The sequence below is a fragment of the Xylocopa sonorina genome, chromosome 4 (genome assembly GCF_050948175.1).
Source record: "Xylocopa sonorina isolate GNS202 chromosome 4, iyXylSono1_principal, whole genome shotgun sequence".
NCBI lineage: Eukaryota > Metazoa > Arthropoda > Insecta > Hymenoptera > Apidae > Xylocopa > Xylocopa sonorina.
Genome location: NC_135196.1, coordinates 11,784,953 through 11,807,822, shown reverse-complemented (window position 1 = coordinate 11,807,822; position 22,870 = coordinate 11,784,953). Strand labels below are relative to the sequence as shown.

General features: G+C 41.1%; 3 protein-coding genes across 4 annotated transcripts; 1 reads left to right on the top strand and 2 right to left on the bottom strand.

The window, feature by feature from the left end:
- The first annotated feature begins 10,810 nt into the window (after window positions 1-10,810).
- Waw (Translation factor waclaw) lies at window positions 10,811-13,556 on the top strand. The gene is made up of 7 exons (XM_076893472.1): window positions 10,811-10,962; window positions 11,095-11,907; window positions 11,993-12,232; window positions 12,304-12,569; window positions 12,652-12,866; window positions 13,036-13,248; window positions 13,328-13,556. The coding sequence occupies exons 1-7, from the start codon at window positions 10,811-10,813 to the stop codon at window positions 13,451-13,453; spliced, it is 2,025 nt and encodes a 674-aa protein (XP_076749587.1). The 3' UTR covers window positions 13,454-13,556.
- A 118-nt stretch (window positions 13,557-13,674) lies between these two features.
- Med21 (mediator complex subunit 21) lies at window positions 13,675-14,468 on the bottom strand. Its single transcript, XM_076893916.1, has 3 exons — window positions 14,361-14,468; window positions 14,169-14,280; window positions 13,675-14,081 (listed from the first exon to the last, which is right to left on the bottom strand). Exons 1-3 carry the CDS (start codon window positions 14,400-14,402, stop codon window positions 13,699-13,701), a joined length of 537 nt encoding a protein of 178 aa, XP_076750031.1. The 5' UTR covers window positions 14,403-14,468; the 3' UTR covers window positions 13,675-13,698.
- A 614-nt stretch (window positions 14,469-15,082) lies between these two features.
- On the bottom strand, window positions 15,083-22,420 carry Set1 (SET domain containing 1). Of its 2 annotated transcripts, XM_076893434.1 has the most exons (11): window positions 21,366-22,420; window positions 19,130-20,892; window positions 18,778-19,053; window positions 18,339-18,650; window positions 17,976-18,254; window positions 17,440-17,809; window positions 17,181-17,373; window positions 16,406-17,042; window positions 16,072-16,293; window positions 15,716-15,973; window positions 15,083-15,585 (listed from the first exon to the last, which is right to left on the bottom strand). In XM_076893434.1, the coding sequence occupies exons 2-11, from the start codon at window positions 20,858-20,860 to the stop codon at window positions 15,412-15,414; spliced, it is 4,452 nt and encodes a 1,483-aa protein (XP_076749549.1). In that variant the 5' UTR covers window positions 20,861-20,892; window positions 21,366-22,420; the 3' UTR covers window positions 15,083-15,411. The 2 variants fall into 2 exon arrangements, with proteins under 2 accessions (XP_076749549.1, XP_076749548.1); XM_076893433.1 differs by having other exon boundaries at window positions 17,181-17,809; window positions 21,366-22,419.
- Between the last annotated feature and the right edge of the window lie 450 nt (window positions 22,421-22,870).

The following is a 22,870-nucleotide window of genomic DNA, read 5'->3' as shown; positions in this document are numbered from 1 at the left end:
CCCTGGCTCCTTGGATCTCTATTAACCATGCCGGAATCCCCGATTCGAAGATTGATTCCGCGCTGATTGGTGAGAACCGATTTCTGTCCTGATCGTGGAAGGCGAAACTGTGAGCGGTTTCGACCGATCGTCGCTTTTCTCTGTTGAAATCTAGAAGCTTGTCTTGAATTTAAATCTGCACGATCTCTGACTATTGCCTTGGAATTAAAAGTGTTTCAGTTTAAGTAAGTTTCGTTCTGGAAGTGCAAACGTTGAAAATGTCTCCACGAAAAGTCTCGACGCTGGCATTAATGTAGAACCTGCGTAGAGTTTTCGCCAATCAATCGACGCGATGATTTAAAACCTACCCCACTGTGTGACTTTCATCGCGGAAGAAAAGGGAAGAAGAAAAGGAGTCGAAAGAATGAAGGAAAGCCACCAGGGTGGGCGAAGAGAGAGGGAGATCGTTCTCTTTCCCTGTTCGTGGAAACTCGATAGCCAAAATATTGAATTTCCATCGAGAAGGGAGGACGGACGCGGTTCCCTCTAAATCGGGGACGCGAGAAGTCGTGTAACAAAGAGGGTGACTCTTTTCACCTCGCGCGCGTCCTCTCTTCTTGGTTCTCGTAGCGTGGCACGAGGGGCTCCCTTCGAATCGGCGAAGAAATCCCGCGGCGAGACCCGATTCTAATCGATCCTTTGATTCCGCCACGCTTTAACTCTGCCCCGCGGGCATCCGTTAACGAAGATGTTTCCCTTACCAATTCCCTCCAAGCGGTGCCGCCACGCTTTTTTCTCCTCTTTTCACTGAGTTATCTCGCGGTACACTGTGGGAATTTTCGCAATTTCCTCGCACCATTCGAAACGAAATAGAAGACCATCCCTTTTTTATAATTTCAGGTGCTTTTTTTATAAATTAAATACTCTCTAACGAGACTACAGAAGACAGTATATGTAAAACAAGATGAGTTGTGTAACATTTTCAAAGCTATTAATAATCTAAATGTTAGTAAGAGTGGATGGAATCTGTCCAGAGCAATTTACAGTTTTCTGCTCTGCTAACCAAGCAAGTGGCTCACTTCCGTCCGTCAAACCTGCGTTACGAAGAATCCACGATACTCCTGCGTTCGAATTGCTTGCGCGTCGAGATCTACACCGCAGTTTGTTAATAACAATCGTTGCCTCGCGGAACAGCCGACGCTTTGGCAGAACATTAAGGCAGGATATTAAGAATGGCGATATTGGTTTCTGAAACAGTAGACACTCGAGATGTTCCACCGGAATCGGATCCCATCGTCGCGATAGCCCCCGTGGTACTACTCTAGCGAGTTCATAATGAGACTTTCTATTCCGTCAACGATATCGGATAATTGCGTCCCCGCTGTCGATCCTCGAAATAGGGTAATGGAGAACTCACGAAATCGGCTTGAGGGGTTAAATTGAAATTGAAATCACTCGAAATTACTTGCAGCCTCGAGGACTATCGAGAAGGTGCCCCTCTCCCCGTCCATTAAGTACGAATATTACTCTCCTACGCTCGAAACAATCCCGCTCCGCTTTCGATCCGCCAAGCACGCGCCATTTTTTTTTTTTTTTTCCCCTCCACCGCTTAATATCTCGTTCCCGCGTCTAACAATGATCGCCCTCGAGAGTCGATGTTGTTAACAGTTCGCAGAGACGAGACCAGCAGGCGGAGAAGGATTAACGTCGCGGTAGAAAAAAATGCGAACTTCGTAGGAAAAGAACAGCGGCTGAGAGGCAGCGACGAGGGAGGACGGTCGCGAGCTGAGAGGAAGGGTGGAAGAGGCGCCTCGAACGGGCGAGGCACGGCGAGGAGGGAATATCTCCAAGAGGCAGAAGATACTTGGCTGAATTTTCGGCGACGAAAACTGAGCTGGGGATGGGGGACGACAATAACTTCTCGGCTCGGCGTACAATTTGATTTTATGCAACGCTTGGCACGCCTCTTAGCGCGAGATATCCTTATAACGTTTAACTAGATTGTTATGATTGTTGTCCCCGGCACCGTTCCTCCCCTTCAGCCGTCTCCGCCTTCTTCGTTACATATTATATACGCACGCATATACCAGCAACCAGCGCGGAAACCGTCAGCGGCTGAATTTCGCAGGAATTCCAACCTTCTCCGTTTACTCCCGCCTTTTTCTGCACTCACTGGTAGTCTCTACTTTTGCAAATACAAGAGACAATCGCTAGAAGATTACCAAATTGCATTTAACTCGAACGAATCCGAGGAAGATCGTACTAAGCGTACAATGAAGCGTACCACAAGAGAATATCCCTTGTATCGTTCGAAGCTAATCCCAATAGGCGACTCGACAATTAGACCCAAACAAACAGCGAATACCCAGCCCACGGTACCCAGACGATCGTTTCCAAGTCGGTTCCAATAAGAACCACGAGGTGAACAGTGGAAATCGTCGCGTATCCGCGAGGGTGAACGTATTATATTCATATTCTTGGCAGAGAGTTCGCCAAGAGAAGAAGGTTGGGTGGGACGAGGGCGAAGAAGAGCGAGGAAAGTGACGGAGAAAGAGATACGATAGGAGGGAACGCGAGGACGGCAGAGGCTGCTGGTGGTGGTTGGCAGAGCGTCGAAGCCACTGGTGCAGACCAATGGCCCGATGGAGGCAACTCTGGTATTCTAACCCTACAACAGCCGAGGGGGCTGCTGGCTGGTTCTCTCGTTGCTGCTGATACCGCTTGCTGCTGCTGCTGCTGCTGCTGCTGCTGCTCCAGGTATACTGTCTGCGGTGCTGGTCGCACATAGCGACAAAGAATGTTGGTAACACGAACGTGGGAGTTGCGGAGGACGGGATGAGAACGGGGGTGGCGTTCTGGGCGATGGCGTAGGCCCTGCCGGGAGCTGGATATTTCTTATCCCAGCGCACGTAACCCTCTAACAAGCTAGTAAAGTTTACCAATAAATTCTATGACGGCGAGCGTCGGATGCTACCGGCCCGCCGGAATAACGCTGGTACCGTACCGTTTCCGCTTGCGCCTCCGCCCAAAGCAGCCAGCGACGCGCTCTCTCCTTCTTCCGGTCGAATCGACCGCGGTCGCCTTCGTCTCGAATATTTTCGCGGGGAATCTAGTTAGGCGGACGAATAGGTGGAGGAAGCTGCGTTTGAACGCAGTTCATCGAGTCTCGCGTCCGTCGAAAATGTTCCTCGCCCTGATGAGAGGCTTCTTAATTAACCGCGCACGCTTCATCGATTTTCAAAAGCGAAAGGATCTCGAGGTTTCCTTTTTTCCCTGTCGATTCCCATTATTTTTCATCGTCGACGCGTACCACGAATTCAATGTCGACCAAATGTCGGGTACCAGGGGAGGGAAAAGGGAGCCTGCGATTATATTGAATGCTATTTCGTTTTGGCATAATGCGACACGCGCGTGCACGCTTTAGAACGGAGTCACATCGCGTCGGTTACACAATCACAATACTAATTCGACGTAATGGCTACCTACTTTCTTACGGATTGCTCTAAAAAAAAAAAAAGCGAAATGCGAGGCGTAACGATCTTTGTGCAAGAAGAATCGTCACTGAAAGCACATTAAACAAATGCTGCTCTATACTCGCTATAAATTACAGTAAATATACCAATAAACTTTCTATATCTACTTAAAATGAAAAAGTTAAAGAGTTAAAATACTTGATAGCAATATTTACTTAACGATAATACGAATAAGAAATATCGTTTAAACGGTGAGAGGGAGTCGAGACTTAATAAGCCTGGTAACTGGCGCGTCTACCAACGCGCTCGAGCAGATACGTAAATCTTGAATCGGCAACGAAGCGAATCGGCACAAGTGAAAATCACTGGGCGGTTCGCGAGCCCGTAAATATTGTACCGGTGTAGCCACGGGTGGGAACATTTGTTTGGGGGTGGTTATTTGCCCCTTTCACCCCCCTTTCTCGATGGTTCCTTTCCACTTTCCATTCTCCTCGCCATCTCTTCTTTCTTTCTCGTGAACCGGTCGCGGTCGCGGCATTCACGCGTGCCTTCTTGCCCCTTGAAGTGGTCCGTGCGATATGGCGGAAGAATCGATTGCACACGAAGAGACCGAGGAAGAAACGCTTAAACCTCTTCCAACTACCTCGCGTTTCCTGAACGACCGCGTGGAACGGGCTTTCTGTCGATCTCTCTTCCGGAAACGAACCTGCCTCCGGTAATTCCAACGCAATCCTTTCGCGCTGGACACTGGGAACAAAGGACCTCGCGTTAAGTATGCCTCGCTAGCGACTATCCTCTCGCTAGGATGACGATAGGCGGTCCAGATGGTTTACGCGGGAGACTCGTTCATTTTTTTCGTCGTTACTCGACTATTTTCTACTAAACGATACTATCGATTTCGTACAGATTTTGGAAAACACGAATATTGCTGATGGTAAAGAAATATCGATACGTGGACGAAGGAATGTCGAAGAGGAATGACGATAGGCGGTCCAGATTGTTTACGCAGAAGACTCCTTCATTTTTTTCGTCGTTACTCGACTATTTTCTACTAAACGATACTATCGATTTTGTACAAATTTCGAGAAACATCGATAAGAAATATCGATACGTGGACGAGGGGATGACGAAGAGGAGCATGGTCACCACAGTTCTTTAAATGTGAAATATCTTCAGTGGAAGCGTCTTGTCTTCAATCCACAGTGAGTGCTCTCGTCTTGGAAACAAAAGTAATCTACCTTCGCAAGCGTAAGACGCTAAACCTCCCTTTTCCCCAAGAAAACTGCACAGAATCGAGCTTGCCGTCGTCGATGTAAAAAATAGAAGAGAGATACAAAGCAGCGGAGGCGGTTAACTGTTACACGCGTCCTAAAACTGGCTCGCGTGCGAGGTTAAACAGCGTGGACGTAAGGCGGGTTGCCTCGAGAGGCTGGGAGCAGAAGGTGTCAAAGTAGCCGCGCACAAAGCTTCTCGTTTAATTCGTTTTTAGCGCGGCGTCCCTCTTTCGGCGTTCGCGTACTTTCGCGAAAGAAAAGAGGAGAAAAAAGGAGGAATAAAAAAGAAGGGAGAGAGAGAGAGAGAGGAAAAAAGAAGAGAGAGAGAAAGAGAGAGAGAGAGAAAAGAAAAAAAAACCCTCGTAGCTTCAGAGAGGCGGCGCAGCCGGGAGAGTGGTGCTCGTATTAGCGCCAACGAGTCAGAAAACCCTCCCGCGGCTCGCGTCACTACAATATTTATGGGGTTGCTCGTGCGAGCGAGCGATTCCCGTTCGCGCGAGTTCGCCTCGTTGGGCGCTCAAGGTCCGAACAAGTCCTAACGCGTGTGCTTTCGCGAACGCGCGCGCCAACGGGATGAGACTGGGACGAGCGTGAAAAATTAATGAGCGGCCACCGCCGACGGTGGAACGCCTTCGAGGACGTGCCTCGCCTGGCCCGATACTTGCTGGCGAAAATCGACCCGCTTCACCAGCGAAACGTTCCGTTCCCTTCCTCGACCCTCTCTGAAGCGCGTACGCAGACATACGCTCGAGCGTCGAGCGCGCTTAAATGTCGAGGAGGACGCGAACGATCCTTCGAAACGTTCGCGAATCGCTGGGAACGATAAAACGTTCGAATCGCACCGTCGCCTTGCAGAAGAATCCTTCGTCTACGTCTACGGTGAAAGAGAACGAGTACAGCGCGAGTGGTAGCAGGAAGAGCGCGATTTTTATTTTGCCTCGTTCGATACTTTCTCGAGGAATTTCTGTCGTCCTCCAGCGAGACGATGGCTGTTCGTCAGGATCGAAGAGGGGAGGAGATGAAGATCTCGCGACTAATCAACGAACCGTCGGTTTACGCCTATCGCCCCGTTTCTTTCTTGCTTTTGAGACTGTTCTTCTTGCCCTCGAACGTCTTCTGCGCTGGAGTCCGTCGCTCGCGAGAGGAAGAAAAGAGGAGAAAAGGAAGAGTGTAAAATGTGGGAGGGGTGGTCGAGTTTTTTTTCACCCTCCGTCGCTCGCAATCACGACCAGGCGTCGCCTCTCGTTCGAGGGTGTAAGTACCGGCCCTCCTCGTCGAATACGTTCAAACAGCCGGAACCGGAAATGGTTCCCTCGAATTCACGGCAAATTCTCTCTTAACACGCCTGATCCTGTTGTACGTCGAACTTCGCGATTCGTCGCTGGAAAAAGAGATCGCGTTTAATTAATAAAAAGTTTATTGCTCCCTCTCTAGTAAATATAGTTCCTCTCGGATCATTGGTTACGCGAAATAATTTATCCGCGCCGTTCGAAACACGCCTCCCGCTGTTACCGTTTCCTTTATTAACTTGTTGTCGCGTGCACGTATCCAACGAGGTGTGTGCGCAAATTATTAGTGTCAGCCAATTCCCATATCGTTCAATTCCTGCTAGATGTTTCGATTAAACCGTGGCCGTTTTAAACGCATCTTCTGAAACAACCGATTGTCGTCCACTCGATGATAATTAAAACCACGATCAAAAGCGATCAAACTCGGGATATATCGATTTTTCAAAGAAATACCAGGTACGACGAACACTCTTTCCTCGAACCGACGGAAACCAACTGATATCGCTAAAAACCACGAAGATCCACGAGGAGTCGTTGCGATCTAAATCCCAACGAGGCGATGCTTTATCGAAGTATATACGAATAACGAAGACAAAAAGAAATCGAGGTAGGAGAGAGAGAGAGAGAAAAAAAAGAGGAAAGCAGAGAGAACGAGGCGAAAGGAGGGAGCGCGGCAAACGAAATCGTTCAGCGTAGGGTAAATAAAGTTTTAAATTTCCGCAGTTCCTTTCGCAGTTTCTGCCCGGTTGGCGCCTCCACTATCTGCATAATATATCTCTAATGTGACGGAGGGAAAAGAGGGTGGGAAAAGTTGCCACCGCCCGGTATAATGTAAGGAGAAAGGCGAACGGGGCGCGCGGTCTGGGGGTGGCGTAGCCGGCGACGGCGGATGCCCTCCGCGGGTAGGCAACCCGCTTAAATAACGCGAGTTTGGATTTATAGTAATACTTTTATGAAATAATGTTAGTGGCGGATATTAAGGCAGACACTGGGAGAGCGTCGCTGACTGAGCGCCGCCCATCCCTTGGGAACCACCCTCGCCACCGCCGGTTTTCATCCTTATTTTCCTTCTGGCGGGCACGCGAAAAACTTCCGGCGATCTTTTCCGCTTCTGTCGGTAGGTTCCGTGTATGAATTCTGGCTGGTTACGGGAAAAACACGGCCGTGCTCGAAGACGCGCGCCACCCCCTTGCTCGAAAGACGATGTATTTAGTATGTAAAATTCGCTGAATTATCAGAAAGTACCACCACCACGTGTATTCGACCTCGATGCCCAAGAAAGGGAACTCTTGACGATCTCTGCAGATCGTTCGCAAACGCGATTCCAGATATTCGAACGCGTGACGTTCTGCTCTAAATCCTCCGGGTCTCGCGAGACGAAACACGCTGTTACCCTCTCTAGCTCTACGTGAACCCTTATTACAGAACCACGCGATGCTCACCTGGAATCATCATCTTCTCGTCTATCGACGCTCCATTTCCTTCGCGTTTTCTCGTCTCCAAAGATGCGGCGATGAACCGCGACGCTGATCGGTAAATGAGATCGAACAGGGAATAAAACGCGGCGCGAGGTCTTCGAAGGCCCTCGACTGGCCCTTCGCGAGGGTCATTCGAACACAAATCCAGGTGTCGCGGTGAAATTCGTCGACGAACGCTCTTTTAATTATCGCGCTGCGATGCTGATTCGTAAATGACATCGAAGACAGAGAAGGCTCTCTCGACTGTCTCTTCGTGGGGGTCATTCGAAGACAAACGGGCCCAGCAAACGCGCGTCGCGACGCTGATTCATAATAAACATTCATAATAAACATTCTAACACAGAATAAAACGCGACGCGAGGTCTTCGAAGGCCCTCGACTCGCTCTTCGCGCGGGTCATCCGAAGACAAACGGGCCCAGCAAAGATCCAGGCGTCGCAACGAAATTCGTCGACGAGCGCTCTTCTAATTAGCGCGCCGCGGCAGGAGATACCAAGCTGGGAAGGAGAACGCGAGAGCATCGAGGGAGGCACGGTGTGGTAACCGGAACAGGTAGAGGGACGAGGTGGGCGCGCGCGCCGATGGAGGAGAGGAGAGAGACTTAAATAATTATCGTTTCGAAACCGCCTAGCGCGGGACCGGGAGCGGGCTGAGGCCGCATCTGTTTCTGATTATTAATTAATATCAACCAACCCGAGGCCGTGTTCGCATGAGCGACCTCGTTGCTCTCTCGTACGTACCCCCGACGCTGCCGCGGAGAACCGAACCACAGCGCCCCCGCGCCCGTGTGTGTTTGTCATGTGTGCCCTGCGCGTCTACAGGAACTTTCAAAATTACTGGCTGACGATCGGTTCTGAGGATGACTGGACCAGCTCACAAGTAGAACGAAACACTTCTAGAAGATTGTATCGCAGAGACTAATGTTTTTCACTTGATGTCTTCTTTTTCTCGTGGCGTCCTTCGATTCGATAAGCGTTCGCCAGCCTCGTTTCGAAGCTCGCAAGTTGCGAGGGGCATCAGAGTTTATCGTTCTCCAACTGAAAAAAGATTGAGTCACAAGCTGTAGGGTAACTTAGGACGATTGATTAGAAGTTTCGAGAGATCGACCTCTGAAATGGCCAGTAAAGTTTGCTCTACGCCTGTTGTGCCCTGCGCGTCTACAGGAGGTCTCAAAATTACTGGCTGACGATCGGTTCTGGGGATGATTGGACCAGCTCACAAGTAGAACGAAACACTTTTGAATGATTATATCACAGAGACAGATATTTTTCACTTATTTCTCCTTTTCCTCGTGGCGTCCTTCGATTCGATAAGCGTTCGCCAGCCTCGTTTCGAAGCTCGCAAATTGCGAGGGGCATCAGAGTTTATCGTTCTCCATCTGGAAAAATATTAAGAGTCACAAGTTGTAGAGTAACTTAGGACGATTGATTAGTAGTTTCGAGAGATCGAACTCTGAAATGGCCAGTAGAGTTTGCTCTACGCCTGTTGGGGAATCTCGTTGTATCGCGCGCGGTGTTCGACAACGCGGCTAGCGAAAGAGAGAGCCAGGCCGCCGGCGAGTCCCCGTATTCATATGTTGCGCAGAAATGAACAGAATGCTCGGCGAGCATTAAAATTAATGAAACGAACGGAACGCGCGTTTTAACGAAAATGTATGCGGGCGATCAGGCGGAAGCGTGCTCTCTCGGACATGGTATAGCTGGGGAACACACAAACGCCCCTGGCTTCTCTCTCTCTCTCTCTCTCTCTCTCTCTCTCTCTCTATCTCTCTCTCTCTCGATCTCGATACGTATACACGCGTCTCTCTGCGCTTTGCTCTTTCGAACGCAACGCTCCACCCTTGTCGTCGAGCGATTTACCGATTTTAACGTTCGCGCTGGAGCGACCATGAGATTGCGATCGCGAGTTGGGCTCCGCGTAAGCGAAACGCGCGGATACGCGTGGAGATCGCGAGAATCGAGAAGTTTAACACGGGGGTTTGATCGAGGAAACGGAGGGATTCTTAATTAAGAAAGTTGACTTGACCGTGGGCAGAAGGAGGGATCGAAGCGTGCGCGCAGCGCGCTGTACAGCCGGGTGACATTTGATCAGCGAGGGTACAACGCGCGAATATAAATTTGTCCATTATCCAGTGATTAGTTTTGCAGAGGGTTGCAGCCGTCCAACCCCTTCGAAACACTCCGCTGGTACATGTAAAAGTCCACTTGATTATTCCGATACTTTGGCTGATAGCTCCTGGTGTTTTAAGTAGTGGCTACTCGTTTGAGTTTTAATTATTCCTCCCCTTATCCGGTCGTCCCTGAAAAAGAAGATGTAAAATGTTAGAGATAAGAACATAATTAATTATCGTCATGTACGTGTATGGAAGTATTTATGTTCGCATCGGATATTGATTAATAAAGTTAAGAGGGAGATACGTGGCTGTGACGAGTCCTCGAAAGTAATCTTATTTCGTTGAATTACTTAATTGTTTGCTCAGTGATACTGAATGTCCAGTTTCTATACTTAAACAGGAGAAACTATATTGTTTAATCGATTTAAGAATGAAATAAATAGAATTTAAATATTTAAATGAATATCGTGTTAGAAAAATATAAGAAATTACTGATCCGTAACAATTCCTGATAATAATTTAGAGCAACAAGCTGAACGTACATTTATTGTACAATTTTATGTTTATTCTCGAGTTTCTATTGCATTTTTCAATACTTTCAATTATATTCATGCTGATCCGTATCGCTTCGAATTATATTTCTCATTTAAATAATCAAAATATTTAAATTTCTTTTATAAAAGTTTATTTTTTACCCGTGGCGCCATCTCTGTGAAAAGTGCTCAAACTGGTCGCACAGCGTTACCGACACGAAAGTACACCCTGAAGGACTGCTGGCGCCATCTCTGTGAAAAGTGCTCAAACTGTTCGCAAAGCGTTATCGACAGCGAAGTGAACTACTGAAACGCTAGCGCCATCTCTTGGAGAAGCGCTGAAACTAGTTGCCATTTAGTTTCAACGTTCGCCGCAGAGATGGCGCTAGCGCTTGAGTAGTTCACTTCGCTGTCGATAACGATGTGCGAACAGTTTGAGCGTTTTTCTCAGAGATGGCGCCACGGGTATTACATAGAATTTTTATGGAGAAAAAAACAATTTTTTAATCGCGACTTTAAATAAATGATTTACGCTAAACTTTATGTAAACGTGTACATAATAATCATTATAGATGTATAATTATGTTATTTATTTAGATATTTTACAATATAATTAAAAACTTCGATGGAATTTGTGAAGTGTTCAATAACAAATTGTAATGTTCGTTATGCATGAATGATATTAACAGTAATAATTGCATTAAAAATCAGGGTGATTGTTTGTTATATTTAAATTTCTTTTTATTAATGATTATGACGGCGAATAAATTTATTTGTTACACATGGTTCATGCAAAGAAATAACCTTTTCCAAATACTTTTGAGGTTAGTTTTATAATGTTTTCTGTTAAACGGTTTACTACTATCTGTTAATTGTATGTTTCTCGTTTCTTCTTCATCTCTCGTAATGTTTAATTATGCTATTCAATATGTAGTGAATCAATTATTTTGTTGCAGACAACAATCCTTATATTCTAACAAATGCTATTCTACGTGCTCAGATAGCGCAGAAGAGCATGAAATACCGATTGAGAATATTCGTAATTTTAGTATCGTAGCGCATGTTGATCATGGTAAAAGTACATTAGCCGACAGACTTCTGGAACTAACAGGCGCGATAAAAGAGAACTCCGGTAAACAGATACTGGACAAGTTGCAAGTTGAAAGAGAACGTGGGATTACAGTTAAAGCTCAAACAGCGTCTCTGAATTATACATACGAGGGTACCAAGTATCTTCTTAATTTGATAGATACACCTGGCCATGTAGATTTTTCTGCAGAGGTACATCGTTCGCTGGCCCCTTGTCAAGGAGTGATTTTAGTAATAGATGCGAATGATGGTGTACAAGCTCAAACTGTGGCTAACTTTCATTTAGCTATTAAATTTAATCTGATTATAATACCAGTAATTAATAAAATAGATATGAAACAAGCGAATCCTGCCAGAGTTATAAATCAATTGGAAACGTTGTTCAATATAAAAGAATCTGACGTTTTAAAGGTATCTGCTAAATTAGGCACAGGAGTACCTAAAATTTTGGATGCCATTGTTGAAAGAATTCCACCGCCCGATGCATATAGGGACAAACCATTCAGAGCTTTGATGTTCGATAGCTGGTACGATAAATACAAAGGAACAATTTTATTGATATATGTTAAAGAGGGATTCCTAAGTCTGAACCAGCAAATCACTTTGATGTATACTAAGAAATCTTACATAGTTAAAAAGCTTTCACTGTTGAGACCATCAGAGGAAGATGTAAATAAATTGTAAATACTACAGTCTCTACTTTATAATTGTACAAACATATCTATTTATACACATGATAAGTCGTTAATAACATGCATACACTAGATTTGCAGGTCAAATAGGGTGCATCTCGTGCAGCATGAAATCTCCGAAGGAGGCAATTATCGGAGATACATTGCATTCGAAAAATAATGTCGTTGAACCTTTACTAGGATTTAAGTCACCCAAACCAATGGTCTTCTCAGGAGTTTATCCAATTGATAAATCGCAGTTCGAAGCTATGCGAACTGCTATTGAAAAATTAACATTAAATGATAGCAGTGTTTCTGTTATTCTAGAATCTAGGTATTTTTTACTGTACCCATCTGTGTTTAATCGGTTTATCTAAGTAATCGCTGTGTACAACTTCATTTTAGCATAGCTCTTGGACAAGGGTGGAGAATTGGATTTTTAGGTTTATTGCATATGGAAGTATTCATGCAACGACTTGAACAAGAGTATGGTGCTCTATCAGTTGTTACAACACCTAGCGTTACATACAAGGCAAAGATTTTTGGTAAAAAGAATATTAAAAAATACAAAGGTGATATGATCACATTCAGCAACCCTGCAGATTTCCCTGACACTCAGATTGTAGAGGAATTTTATGAACCCATGGTACTAGGAACTATTATAACGCCAAGTATATCTAACACTTCAATCTTATACAATATATTTTTGGTTGCGATGAAAAGATCACTAAATAATTTATAATTGCATATTAGATGAATATATTGGTGCAATAATGTCTTTATGCCTTGAAAAACGGGGGATACAACACTCGATGAGAGATGTTGGTTTCAATAGAACAATGTTTCAATACGTATTGCCATTGAATGAAATTATCATTGATCTTCACGATACACTGAAACGTATAACTTCAGGATACGGCACTTTCGATTACGAAGATTATGGTTACGAACCTACGAAAATTACAAAGGTAATTGCAATTATTTTAATGGATTTATGAATATATACTATACAGAATGTTTCACGTGACAAGAGATCTCTATATATCATTAAAACGATCAGGAATAGAAGTGATTCAAATAGATTAACATATAGATTATATCATTTACTTTTGCTATATTAATAATACTCCGTTGCAGCTAGATATTGCTTTAAATGGTAACATAGTGGACGAATTTAGTATTATTGTACATGATAGCAAAGTTCGTAAAACAAGCAGGCAGATATGCGAAAAATTAGTAGATATTCTCCCGCGGCAGTTATATGAAATAGCAATTCAAGCAATGGTTAGGGGAAAAGTGATCGCGAGAGAAACATTGAAACCATATAAAAAAGACGTAACTGCGAAACTAGTAAGAACTCTTCCTTTTACATTGTAAATTACACTTTCTTTTTTGTGTCCCGACACTATCAATTTTTCTCTCATTCCAGTATGGTGGTGATATTACTAGAAAAATGAAACTATTGGCTCAACAAGCAGCTGGAAAGAAAAAGATGAAAATGGCTGCAACAATAAACATACCACGAGAAACATTCATAAATCTTTTGAAAAAATAGCTCGATTGGAAATATTAATATAATTTCATCTTTCATATTAAATGTGATTGTAGATATATCATTTCAAACGCAATAAATTATTAAATGTAACATTTTTCTATAACTCTGCTGCATATTATTTACCTTGCAAATACAAAGTATTTCATACAATTTCAATAATTTAACAGAATGTAAATATGGTCAGTAAAAAATATTGATTTTGTTATAAATTTATCAAAAAATTAAGTTATAGCAGAGATATATTATTAATTTACAGAATTAGGCGAAGGATCGGACAATTGATGCGTGCTATTCGAGGACACGGTATTTATAGAATTTGCATTTTCTTGTTTGAAAGTTGTACTGGCATTTAGATTAATATTAACTACAGACGCGGATGCTGGATCTTGCATATCCAGCTGACTTTGGGCAATATCTTGCAGAGCTGCTTGAATCCTTTGTAAAAGTGCTTCCCCTTGTTTTACAACTTCCTCTAATTGATCCCCAGCTTCTTGGTTCTCTTGTTCAAGGCGACTAAGGCTCGCAACTTGTAATTCTTGCGAGGATTCCTCGCTCGGTAAACTTTCAATCAATGTATCTATATCTTTGGCACATCTTGCTATTAGCGTAGCAAATAATGCTGCGTAATCTAAAGATGTGGGAGTGTTTTTCACATAAAAATGCTGATATAAACGCAACCATACTATTAAAAGGGTCAAATCGTTTGTAAGAGTACCTTCCTGAGGTTGATGTGGTTGCGGTGTTCCAACGCGGTCAAAACCAGGAAATTTACTGGGCGTTGAGTATTGTTGTAAAATACCTACGCTATTACAAAAATGTTCTGCTTGCTAAGGTAAATATAATCAGAATAATTAAGGATTATTTTATACGTTACATGTATATGCGAATAATATTTACAAACAATCACCTGGTTTATGGTATCTTGTAATTGCGTTAAACGATCTGCCATATTCTTTGAAAAAAAGAATCACCTTCAATATTATATTGTTCAAGCAGTATAAACAGTAACGTTACTTTCTTTCTCCCTATGAAATATATCTCGGTACTTTTTCACCACGAAAAATTAACTTTTATACCTGCGTTCATAATTCCAACCTTAAAACTTCCCTGTTACGTCTTGAATGTTGGTTAACATGTTGCCACAGAGGGACAATTTAAATGCTCGATTCAATGCGAAAAATATTATTTTTACTTTTACCTATACCTGTTTCCATCTTTTTAGTTTCAACGCAAAACATCAAAAAATTTTGTAAGGTTATACTCGATAAATTTAAACCGGTTAAAGAGAAAAAAGTTACAACACCAAATTATTTCGATTCATTGTTTTCCAACGTTCCATTGCTCTTATATCTTAATTAATTATGCATGTCGTTTAACTTATTCGTTTAAAAATATCTTTATTAGAAATTATAAATGTCAAGATGATACATAGAGGCGACATTACACACACGAGTATGACGTAAAAAGGAGAATACACCTAAATTTAATATGTACCGAGATAATTAACTAAAAAAAAATAGGACAAGAATAAGCAATTTTCAAAGATCATTTACATTTTCTATTCGAATCGATTTTGTTAGAGAATGGAATCTTTTTTTTCTTTTTCTTTTCATATCGATCGACATAAAACACTTTTAACAAATTGTTACTTTATTTTGAACAATAAAAGAAACATAATAGGGGAATAAAAGCTTAAATTACGTATATGTACAAAAACAACCGTAAATTATAAATATCGCAATGATATTTAGTTTCATTTTGGGTATTACTTAACGTATCGTATAGTTCCGCGGGAAGGATGTTAGAAAAAGAAGAGGAGTTCATATTAACATAATTTAGCATTTTTCCATTGCATTTTATAAAATGTTTACATGGGGAAGTATTTACAAAAATATGAGTAGGGTATGATGAAATGTAGAAGACAGGAAAAGGATGAACAATATAGTTTTATGAGTGATTCAATTGAGGGTACCCCGACACTGAGGAGCTCCACATAGGCAAGGGATTTTATCGTCCTCCAATGGAAATTTATAATCGTATGTAATTTCCTCGTTAACCCCTATTGGTTGTTTGCTATAGATTACAATTTTCTTTTGGCTCTCGATCGTAATTACTTTTGCGTAACAATTCGGCTAAAAGAATATGGAATGAATTAAAAATATAATCAGATATAATCAGGTCGTGGTTACGTTTAATCTTGCGAGAACGCATGGTTGCACGGCAATGAAACCATTCTGAAAGTACAAACGTTGCAATACTCACATTGCAGCTATGATTAATGAACCGCGCTAAATTCCCGCATTTCGTAGCATCGATAATTGTATCTAGATCGATGCGGAAAAGATAAGAGCTACCGATACCGGTAGCTTCGTATTGAGACTCCCGTAAATCGGCAACAACAGGCCTAACCATTTGACCGACGTATTCGATAACCATCTCGTCGGCGGCAATTGGTTCCATGGCAAACAAACCCCAATCGTGTATGCCGGATTTCGCGAATTTCAATTGTTTCTTTCTAAACTGTAAAGCGAAATAAAATCGTACGATTGTGAGTAAAGTTGATGTGGCGCGGCAAATAATTGTATGAAATAATTTTAATTATAAGACTTTAGTCTTACTTTCAATTGATTGAACTTGAGAAGATCACTATCAGTATCGATACCGAAGGCCGTCAGTAATCGACGTTGATTACTTCGGGCTTCGCGTGATAGCGCCTGCATTTTACCAGTTAAAGCTTTAGTATTGTTCTTTGGACCATTCATTGTTCCATCGCCACCAGCATAAGGGCCATTACTATCCTCAACATCGTTACTTCGCTGTATGCTTTGCGCATAGTGATGCTATAAAAAAATTTAATTCAGAAAAGCGACGATTTATTGAAATTTCAAATAGGATGAACGTCCCTCGTGCGTAAAATTAGAAATCGATTAACTGTGCTTTTTTTTTGTTTACCTTATGCTTAGCTTTTTCTCGTACATCAACCTTGTAATATCCTTCCGTTCTTGCACTTCCACTTGCGTGCAATCTAAGTTCATCTCTCTTTCTTCGCTTCGCAGGGCTTGGAATATCGGTTGGAGGATGATCGACCCAATGCGTGTCGTTTAACCAATAACCTTGACTATCGTCAGCTAGTAAAGCCTCGTAACTTCGTCTTAAATATTCCACGTCTTCCGCATCTATACCCCTGGTTAAAAATTCATACAAAATAGCCATTTCTGACATAAGATCACGCTCCTTGTATGTAACCGTTGGCTCGTCAACCTTTTTCGAATATTTCTCATAAACGTATTCATTTTCAATATTCTCCTTTTCTCCCTCGTGATTCTCATGAACATGTATTTTAGTATATTTGTTGTATTTCCTCTTTTCTACTCTGTGTGCTTTATCTTTAGTCTTGGATAATTTCATAATCTTAGAAGGTTTAAGCTTCACCGGTTTGATTGGTGCCGGTGGTGCACGAAGTACAGATTTTACAATTTCTGATTGTGCTGGAGGCAATGAATACGAATGTTCCATGAACACTTGCGAAGCCTGTGAATTTTTTGGACTCTGTTGGCCGTTCAGTCGAAGATCAGCTTCAGCTTGGTACCTAATTAACGCAACATTATGAAATACATCGCGCCTTATGTTAATTCATGTAATACAGAAGTGGTACACGCGCGCAATGAATTTATGAATATTTTCAATCTTTAGGGACATTACATATATAATGTGCGATTTTACAAACCTTAATCTTCTAATCTCTAAACTTTCTTCCTCCGAGTCGGTAGTAGGTATCTCACTGAACATTTCGATCTTTTCTGATTCTTTTAATATTGGTTCATCGTTAATATACTTATCAGACATCGTTTGGAGAGCTCTAATAATATTTGGTTGTACAGGTCCCGGACTTCTATGTCTTATAATGTTATCTTGGCCAGCTAAAGTTATTAAAGCTTCCGCTGCAGAATTTTCCATTTTTTGCATATCACATGATTCTTGTTTACCTTGTGCTACCGAGATACCCTTTACTTTCTTTTGTATCTCATCTTCGATGCTCTTTACTTCTACATCTTCAGTCAGTGTTTGAACTTTCTCAAGATGTTCCACGTCGACGGATTTCTCGTTCACCTTTTCACGTTCCTCTTCGTCACTTTCATATCTCAACGGAGATGGTATAGGGCTGGCTTCGTTATCACATTGCGGGAATTCATTTGAATTTACATCATTTATTTGGATATCGGGTAGCGGTGTCTCTCTACCGGTAGGAGTTGGACAATCTAACGATCTTTGAATTGCAAGCTCTGTTAAAATATCAGGGTCTTCGCTATTACAAGCCAAGGGGCGATGATCCGACATGCGACTGTCCGTATCTTGCTGAAAAATAAACATTATTTTTATTTTTAAAAAGGTTTTTATACGCGCGAATGAAATCTTGAAGGTAGTTATTGTTTAATGAAAGGAAAAAATCTTTTTCAACATTTTTATATCTATATGATCGCATGGAATTACTGTTTACTTATATCTTTAATAAAATATATACCTCGTCCTCAAAGTTTGCAGAACATTCTTCTACATCGGAACTATCACTCGAGCTGCTGGAAGATTCGCTACAACTCATCTCGTCGCTACTACTCTCGCTTGACGATGATGATGTAGAAGATGACGAAGAAACGCTTGGAAGAGAAGTAACTGGCCTTTTACCCTTTTGCACCGATGCTAAGTCAAGATCGCTATCACTTCCTATAAGTTCTGTATCACCATGGTCAGACTGGCGACTATCTTCGTCTTGTGGCAACGGGCTTGGAGCTTTGATTTTGCGCTGCAATATAGATATTGAAATTTTCATCGCTACTACATGTTTTTAAAATGACAAAACTGCACATAAAATGAATAATTATTTTACCCTGAAAGACGGCATCTTTGGCATGCTAGCTCTAATACCCAGACCAAATCCATCGTAATTAAATCCAAGAGAGGGTCCCTGATCTAAAAGTAGCGACAGTCCTTGTGGTTTCTGTCCCTCGTCTTTGTTACTGTTATTAACAATAGTGTTATCTCCTCCTTGATTTTGACTTTTCTCTGATTTCTTTTCATCCCACCACACTTCGAATAATTTGAATGCGGTATTCTCAATCATTTTTTTGTTAAAATCCTTTTTTAAAATTTGTTTCAATTCATTTACAACTCTGTTCAATACACCGTTAATGGTAGGGCCCTAAGTGTTTAAAATTTCAGTTACACGATGCTCGTATCCACGAATGTTAACATAAGTTTAAGTTTTTTACATTATACAAGGACGTAGGGTCTACTTAAACACAGGACATATAAATGTATATGTATACCTGTGGATTATCTTTTGTAATATTGTGGTTTGCCATAGCATGCAACCTCGATTGAAAGGATGGATAATAATTTGCTCCTTGATGACTTCCTACTGTTCCAGAAAATGATGTAGTATTTGGTTGATAATGACTTTGTAAATATGTTGTTCCATAAGGGTATGGATATTGTGCTGGTCTTGGCCAATGGTACATATCGCTAGTGGGATAATGAGTTAAATGTCCAGGATAACCAGCTCCTGGATATAATTGACTCGTAGGTTCTGACTGAGCTATAACCTGTTCGTTTAAACAGTTAAATATGTGAATAAATAATGTAATTATAGATTAATTCAATGTATAACGCTATTAATACCTCTTCAATTTTCTCATCTCCCGAACTTAATGGACTTAAAGACATTCTGTCATCATCAGGCGGAGGCGGTGGTGGTGGATCCTTCGGTGGTTCTGGTTCAATTTCATCTGGTGCTGGACTATAGCTTCCCAATAACGCTTCATCTTCGCTTGAACTTATAACACTACCTAAATCTTCGTCAACAGAAAACTGATTGATGCTGTTCTCGTGCACTTTCCATCGTTCTTTATTTCGCGCCCTCATTTTTTCGAAACACGATTTATACGTTTCATGAGATAGGAAAGGACTCGGTGGCTCTGAAAGCATTTCATTGTCCGCAGTGGCGGATTTTTTTTCATCTTCTGAATCACTACCAAACTGTAGGAAAAGTGGTGCCATTCCTCGTGTCTTGTCTTTCAGTAACATAGCAATTCTGGTATCCAAATCTAGTGTTTTACGAGTCTCTACTGGTGAGTCTCGCGATGAATTTTTTGTAACGGTTTGATTCTCCTTTTCCTTTTTAGGTGTGTGATGTACTTTTACACTAGAAGCCTTAGTAATTGGTACTACATTAGAATTAGGATTATCTAAATTTGTTCCATGTTGAACAGGCCACATAGAAGACGACGCATAACCAGCTGCCCCTGTATTATTACCCCACCACATATTTGAATTTTGCTGCATTGAAAGATTTTGTGATACATTCTGCGGCATATTCGCTAAATAATTATTCGCAGGTTGATGATGATAACCACTATAATAAAAATCATAATTTGTGGCTGGAGTAGAATTTTGTGAATAATTACCAGAATAATTTAGTTCACTAGGTGCAGTACCGTAACCTAAATCACTTCCTGCACTTCCACTAGGTGTAGGATAATCTCTATACTTATTGTATCTTGAGTTTTCTATATACGTATCTCTTGATTTTTCTATATTTGTTACCATTTTTTTGTTGCTTCTAAAGTCATCCCTTTCTTCGCTGATAACTTTTTCAACCGGTGTTTGCTTCCCTTGCTCACTTTCCGATTTTACTTCTTTCTCAATTTTCTTCTCTGGCTTTTTCTCCGCAGTCAACTCATCGTAAATTTTTTTACATTCTTCCCCAAACGCGTCAAGAAATACTCTTAAGACTTTACCCATCACAGATGTATTATTTAATTTGTCTACACAAGCTTTTGAAGCTTTTGTACTTTCAAACACTACTCTTGCAATTCCAAGATGCTTGTTAGTTACAGGATGATAATAAACAATGAGCTCTTCTACTGCTCCAAATTTTTGAACCATGTCTGATAAAAAAGTTTTATCGATATTGTCATTTAAATGGCAAAATGTCACTTCAAGCGGAGGAGGTTCACCACAATAATTCGAGTCAATTTTAAATCTAGGTACAGGTAAATCGAGTTGCTCTAAACGAGTCCAAATTCTTGTTAACTGTGATCTGGGATCTCGAGGTTGAACTTCGGGATAAGTTGGATCCCCTGGGACCATGCCATCGTATCTATACAGTTTTGTTGCACCCTTCACCAAGAATGGATCAACCAATAGCTTATAGTTCCGTGGTTTCTGAGGTGTTTGAACTGCAGACGTATCTTTCTGTGAGTGCGGTGGATGGGTATGGCTATGCTTCGAAGGCTGATTTGAGGTTTGCGATGCACTTTGCAAATTTCCATGCGAATGGCGATGACGATGCGAGTGTGCATGCGAATATCCATGTCCATGTGAATGCCCATGTCTCTCCATTCCGTTCATTGCCTCCAAGCATTATCCACTCACATAAATTACTGTAAGTAAAAGTTACTCGTCAGAATTGAGCTATAAAGAAGTTAGGGTATAATGAAAAAGCACACAAATTTTTGTAATACTTGAAAATTGTAAATACTCGATAAATATTAAATAACCAGCATTTGGCCAAAGTAATTTGATAAACATATTACATCATAAATGCACATGATACGCATAAACTACTAAGTATGAAACGCCATACTAATAGGCGTAAATTAAAATATTCATTATTAATTAAGGTTAAAGAATTCTAATGTGTTGCAAAAAATCTTGAAACTATCAAATACTAAAAAAAAAAGGGAAATAAAAAAAGATAAAGTTACGACTAAATAAACACGAATAAAATAATGTAATTAAATAGCATCATTAAGATGCATTTCTTAAAATAAAATGTTCAAAGGCCAGTGTTAATTGTAAAAAGTAGGATCTTCGTGTAGAAAACTAGATACGTGATAGAAAAATTTGATCTTACTTTTAACTTGCATCCAGTTTGTTTTTGTTTTTCTGACGAATTCCTCTGGTTGTTAATATAAGAAATTCATGTTTCAATAAAACATAACCTCAAACGTTTCAGAGTTTTTAGGTTGGACTTCGGTGGAAAGAAACGGTGTGACAACCATTTCGTCGAAAGAATTCCTGCTATTAAGCTCTTTGAAAATTGTTTCCCTCGGGTACGATCCAACAAAGCGGAGGTCTTTTTTATAGAAAACACAGCCGTTCAGTTTTATCCAAGTACGTTCCGGTTTTTTCAAAAACTTGCAATTTTTCAACTTGCCCGTATAATGTCGCATTTACTATACGGGTGTCATTTATATATCAGCCTTGACACTTGACTTCCTTTTATTCTTCGTTGAACTTTCTTCGCGAAAAATAGAGAGGTTTATTGATACCAGCTCTCGGACACACCAGCGCAAAACTACCTCAATGTTTGGCTGTTGAGCACAACGCACTGCGCCCTGGTTTACCTTATTTTTTTCAACTAATAATCGCTAGTACAAACAATGGTATGCGATTCAGTTAATTCGTTGATACTTATTCCATTTTAAGTTAGTACACGGAATACGTTTACTGTGTTTTAACAAATTTCCAGCATTAATAAAATTACACGACAAGATTCGAATGACGCCATCCTTGTTATAAAGAACATGATGGGTTCTTTTGATCATTTTATTGAACAAATAATATAAATATTTTAAACGGATATTTCTCGTTATCCGTGAAACGACATCGGCGATACTCTTAAATGAGAACTAGCTACGCTAAACTATTCTAAATGAAAATCGTGGTGGGTAACTCGGCCAAATATTCAACATTTTTTTTCGTACCCTACCCTGTCTTGATTCACGGGTTTTCGTGTCGTCGAAAAAGTAAGTGACAATTTCGCCTAACGCTGGCATTCTGTATATTTACCAATTATTTTGCTAAGGCAATTAAATGCCTAACAACGGTATCGTAAAGTAATTGTTGAAATTTTCTTCCCATGCAATGAGTGGCATTTTATCCGCGTATTGGGCAGACCCGATCTAAGAGAATTCTCAGACAACCTATCGGCAAATCAACACTCTTCCTTCGAAGAAAATTGCGCGTTATCATGCGCACATGAAAATTTATGGATATTAATGCAGTTCGTATCAAAGAGAATTTTTGAATATAACATACCTTCGGCATTAATAGAAATTTACAAACGAAAGGTATCACCAAGTAAAAATATTATCTTCGAATCATTTAGATAGATATCCTCTGCTTTAATATTCATTTAGTATATTATGTATATAGTTAAATTTAAATAAACTGACAATTAATTAGCAATATACATTCAGAGAAAGAGGAAGAAAGAATTAATTTCAATAATATAATTAATTAAGCTTAATTGTAACGAGAGACTATTGCATATTTTTTTTGTTTAAGTGTATTAGTCACATATTGTTATTATTGTTTAAATTTACGTGGATCGAAATCTCAATGGAAATAATATTA

What these genes read in the sequence shown, in the direction of transcription:
- Med21 (XM_076893916.1), bottom strand. Translation starts at nt 14,402, where the DNA reads ATGGCAGATCGTTTAACGCAATTACAAGATACCATAAACCAG. An exon ending in TACAAGATACCATAAACCAG is followed by an intron (nt 14,281 to 14,360) that starts GTGATTGTTTGT and finishes TATTTACCTTAG; the next exon opens with CAAGCAGAACATTTTTGTAA. An exon ending in ACCACATCAACCTCAGGAAG is followed by an intron (nt 14,082 to 14,168) that starts GTACTCTTACAA and finishes CCACATCTTTAG; the next exon opens with ATTACGCAGCATTATTTGCT.
- Set1 (XM_076893433.1), bottom strand. Translation starts at nt 20,860, where the DNA reads ATGAACGGAATGGAGAGACATGGGCATTCACATGGACATGGATATTCG. An exon ending in GAGAAAAAGCTAAGCATAAG is followed by an intron (nt 16,294 to 16,405) that starts GTAAACAAAAAA and finishes ATTTTTTTATAG; the next exon opens with CATCACTATGCGCAAAGCAT. An exon ending in TCAAGTTCAATCAATTGAAA is followed by an intron (nt 15,974 to 16,071) that starts GTAAGACTAAAG and finishes TTCGCTTTACAG; the next exon opens with TTTAGAAAGAAACAATTGAA.
- Waw (XM_076893472.1), top strand. Translation starts at nt 10,811, where the DNA reads ATGAATGATATTAACAGTAATAATTGCATTAAAAATCAGGGTGATTGT. An exon ending in AGGAACTATTATAACGCCAA is followed by an intron (nt 12,570 to 12,651) that starts GTATATCTAACA and finishes ATTGCATATTAG; the next exon opens with ATGAATATATTGGTGCAATA. An exon ending in AAGACGTAACTGCGAAACTA is followed by an intron (nt 13,249 to 13,327) that starts GTAAGAACTCTT and finishes CTCTCATTCCAG; the next exon opens with TATGGTGGTGATATTACTAG.